Here is a 3,063-nt window from a genome sequence, read left to right on the forward strand (position 1 = left end):
GGAGGCTGAGGCAGTAGGATCGCTTGAGCCCAGGAATTTGAGGTTGCTGTGAGCTAGGCTGACGCCACGGCACTCTAGCCTGAATATGTCTGATTTGACATTACATGTTAAGAAGATCATTTAAGACTAAGAATCCATGGCTTTCCTAATTTCTCTTAATTTTTAGTAATTCGTACTCAATTCTACAAGTGATCTGTTTCTGCATACCACCCATCTCTGGTAGGGCCATGGAGTTGCAGAATTCTAGGAGGTGGCATTTATGTTCACATGTATTACATAGAAATGACACACTTGTGCAAACTCTATAGGATACAACGGGACTGAGGCTCCTGAAATTGTGACTAATGGTTCTAGGAAGCAAGGCGAATTCTGTTATCTCTGTAACACCTCACCTCAATGACAAACAAATGATGCAATAACATGAATAAATGTTATTAGGAAATTAAAAAGCAAAACCCATATGGAAACTTCCTACAGAGTTCTTTAAAAAGGAAACAACTGAGATATAGTATATTACCTTCATTACCACCCCCATGATAGGCAGTTGTAATGTTTTCCCTGGCACTGGGGCAGGCCATCGATCAACATCATTACAAGCTGAAAAATATAACAAAATATTTCCTTAGTATATGTGGAAATATTAAAGTATTAAAAATGAGGCATTAGAACTATACTTTCTACAGAGCAGGAAAAATACACTGGGAAGAACGAAAGATAAAAGGTAAAAAGAAAAGTAATGAAAACACCTTACATTTCACTCAGAAATACACATGTTCTAGGACATAAATTGGTTCTTAAATTTTTTGAAAGCAACAAACTAATAGGTTTAAAGGGATTTTTCCTATTCATTTATATATTACTACTAAAATTAGCTACAAAAGCACACCAGCTGGCAGAGGCCTTCCATCTGTGTCAAGTGACATAAGGATTTCTGTTCAATAGTACTCTAAGTATTAGACATGTTAACTGAAAATTCATTTATTATTATCCTAATAAATAGATATCATCAAAGTGGCTAGATGAGACAACAAAAATGATGTTTGTAGGTAAAGATGCCAGCCAAATAGTTTTATACCTCTCTCCTATCATATATTACTTAAATACTTATTGGATTTTTTAAAAATCAACTTCATTTTTATCACTCATTTCCGGTAAAATTTTTAAAACTCCTTCATAAAGGTATATAACTCACACAATGTTTAACTCACCTGCTTCCAAATAAGGTTCACTCTTTTCAAAATACTCTGGTGCTATCTGTTTGAGCACAGTGTGAAAAAAATGAATATAAGGTAGCTTGCTGATCAAAACCAATGACTGGGGGGAAAAAAGAAACAATATTTTTTTAATTGCCTAATGATTATAATTTGAATTTGCCATTCATTTCTTGCATGAGCAATTACTAACAAGCTAAAGTCAGCAAAAAATGTGGATTTTGAAATAAAAAGGCTTTTACAGTAGATGGTTAAAGAAAACATAAAACCATAGCTGCAGAATGCAAACAGTTAAACCTTATTACTACACTTTAAGAGAATAATGGCATATTCACAGATTTTCCTGCTCTTTGGGAAAAAAAATTTCCTATAAACAGACTAATGTCATGGATAATTTCCAAAGCCTAGCTCTGTTGTCTTCAGCAAGCATTATCAGGAATTAGCCATGTGAACTATTCCTATTAAGGAAAAGAGCAAATTGTGATGCTTTTGCCAAAGACCTATGACTATTATATTTTATAGTTCAACCAACTTAGAAATTGTGACTTTATAGTTTGATCACTTCAGATATAAATTATGTTGGATTTTTAAAATGCATTTTTTCTTGAAAATCACTCTTCACCTTGTCATCCAGCATCAGTTAGTGGTCAGGGCAAATTCTGGTTATAAAGGGAAAAGTGTGTCTTGCTAGCAGGGATCAAATAGGATAGACTGATTTTTTTTTTTTCTTAAGAAAGAAAAAGAATTGGACGTTTAGAATGGAAACAATAATGACTAAAATGTTGCTAAAGTTTATTCACTGGCTCTTCAAAAAAAAAAGATAGTGCAGGCTTTTATTAATCATAACAATATTATAATCTGTTTATTCCTTCCCTTTACTCTAAAATATCAAAATTAAGCAGATTCTTCCGGCTTTTGACAGAGTTCCATACGATAACTGTAACTTATTGTCAGGAATCTAGCACAGAGATAGCAAAAATTCAACAGCAGTTAAACATCTAGGGACAGGTGTCTATAATCAAAAAAACAAAGATAAAATATAAACTCTAATATGTTAAAGATAAAATATCAAAGACTTTAAGACTGTAAAATCTAATAGTTTCCATTTTTCTAAACTCAATATAAACAGTACTTTTTTATTAGTGTATATGAAAATTACCTTCTGAAAGTAACCTCTTTTTAGAGTTTTATCTCGAACTTGTCGGAAATACACATATCCGTAGAAATAAGCAGGATCCTTCTATGAAAGAAGTAACAAATATATAGCCATCCTTTAATATTAGCATCAGGTTCCTTTATAAAGCCAAATCAAGATACGTGGTATACGCAAATTGCCAATTATGCTTTTCCACCAACAAACAATAACCGTGACAGCAAGTGCCAAATAAAAACCTTCACACTTGCCCAAAGATGAAATATTAATAATTGTAATCTAAGTACTAAAGTCAGATTTTTCCCCCATATCCTACTCAGCTTGTGTTCTTTATTTGTATCTATACTAGTTAACGAAGTTAGGAAACAATCAAATTCTGTATTTTCCCCAATGTTATATTCAGTTTTTAAAAAATTCTCCCTACAATTTTGAGTTTTTCAAGGCTAAGGGATCAATCTTTTAACAAAATAAGATGTCATAATGTAAAATTTCAAGGAGTTAAATGACAATCTGAATCTGAATTATTACCTCAATAATAAAGAAGCATTACGACGTTTATCAACATACAATTTTCTCTTTGGAGACAGTGTCTCACTCTGTCACCCCGGCTAGAGTGCAATAGCATAAATGTAACTCACTGCAATCTCAAACTCCTCAGCTCCAGTGATCCTCCTGGCTCAGCCTCCCAGAGTGCTAGGA

At 33.0% G+C, this 3,063-nt stretch overlaps 1 protein-coding gene across 1 annotated transcript in view; it reads right to left on the bottom strand.

Moving 5' to 3' along the window:
- Positions 1–3,063, bottom strand: part of DENND6A (DENN/MADD domain containing 6A) — a 56,746-nt gene that overhangs the window by 24,388 nt on the left and 29,295 nt on the right. Inside the window, exons 5-7 of the mRNA XM_012641073.1 lie at positions 2,371–2,451; positions 1,209–1,314; positions 518–597 (exon numbers count right to left, since the gene is read on the bottom strand). Coding sequence (XP_012496527.1) covers positions 518–597; positions 1,209–1,314; positions 2,371–2,451 — 267 coding nt within the window. The remainder of the gene's footprint in view (positions 1–517; positions 598–1,208; positions 1,315–2,370; positions 2,452–3,063) is intronic.

The sequence above is a fragment of the Propithecus coquereli genome, unplaced genomic scaffold, assembly GCF_000956105.1.
Source record: "Propithecus coquereli isolate 6110/MARCELLA unplaced genomic scaffold, Pcoq_1.0 Scaffold1, whole genome shotgun sequence".
Lineage (NCBI taxonomy): Eukaryota > Metazoa > Chordata > Mammalia > Primates > Indriidae > Propithecus > Propithecus coquereli.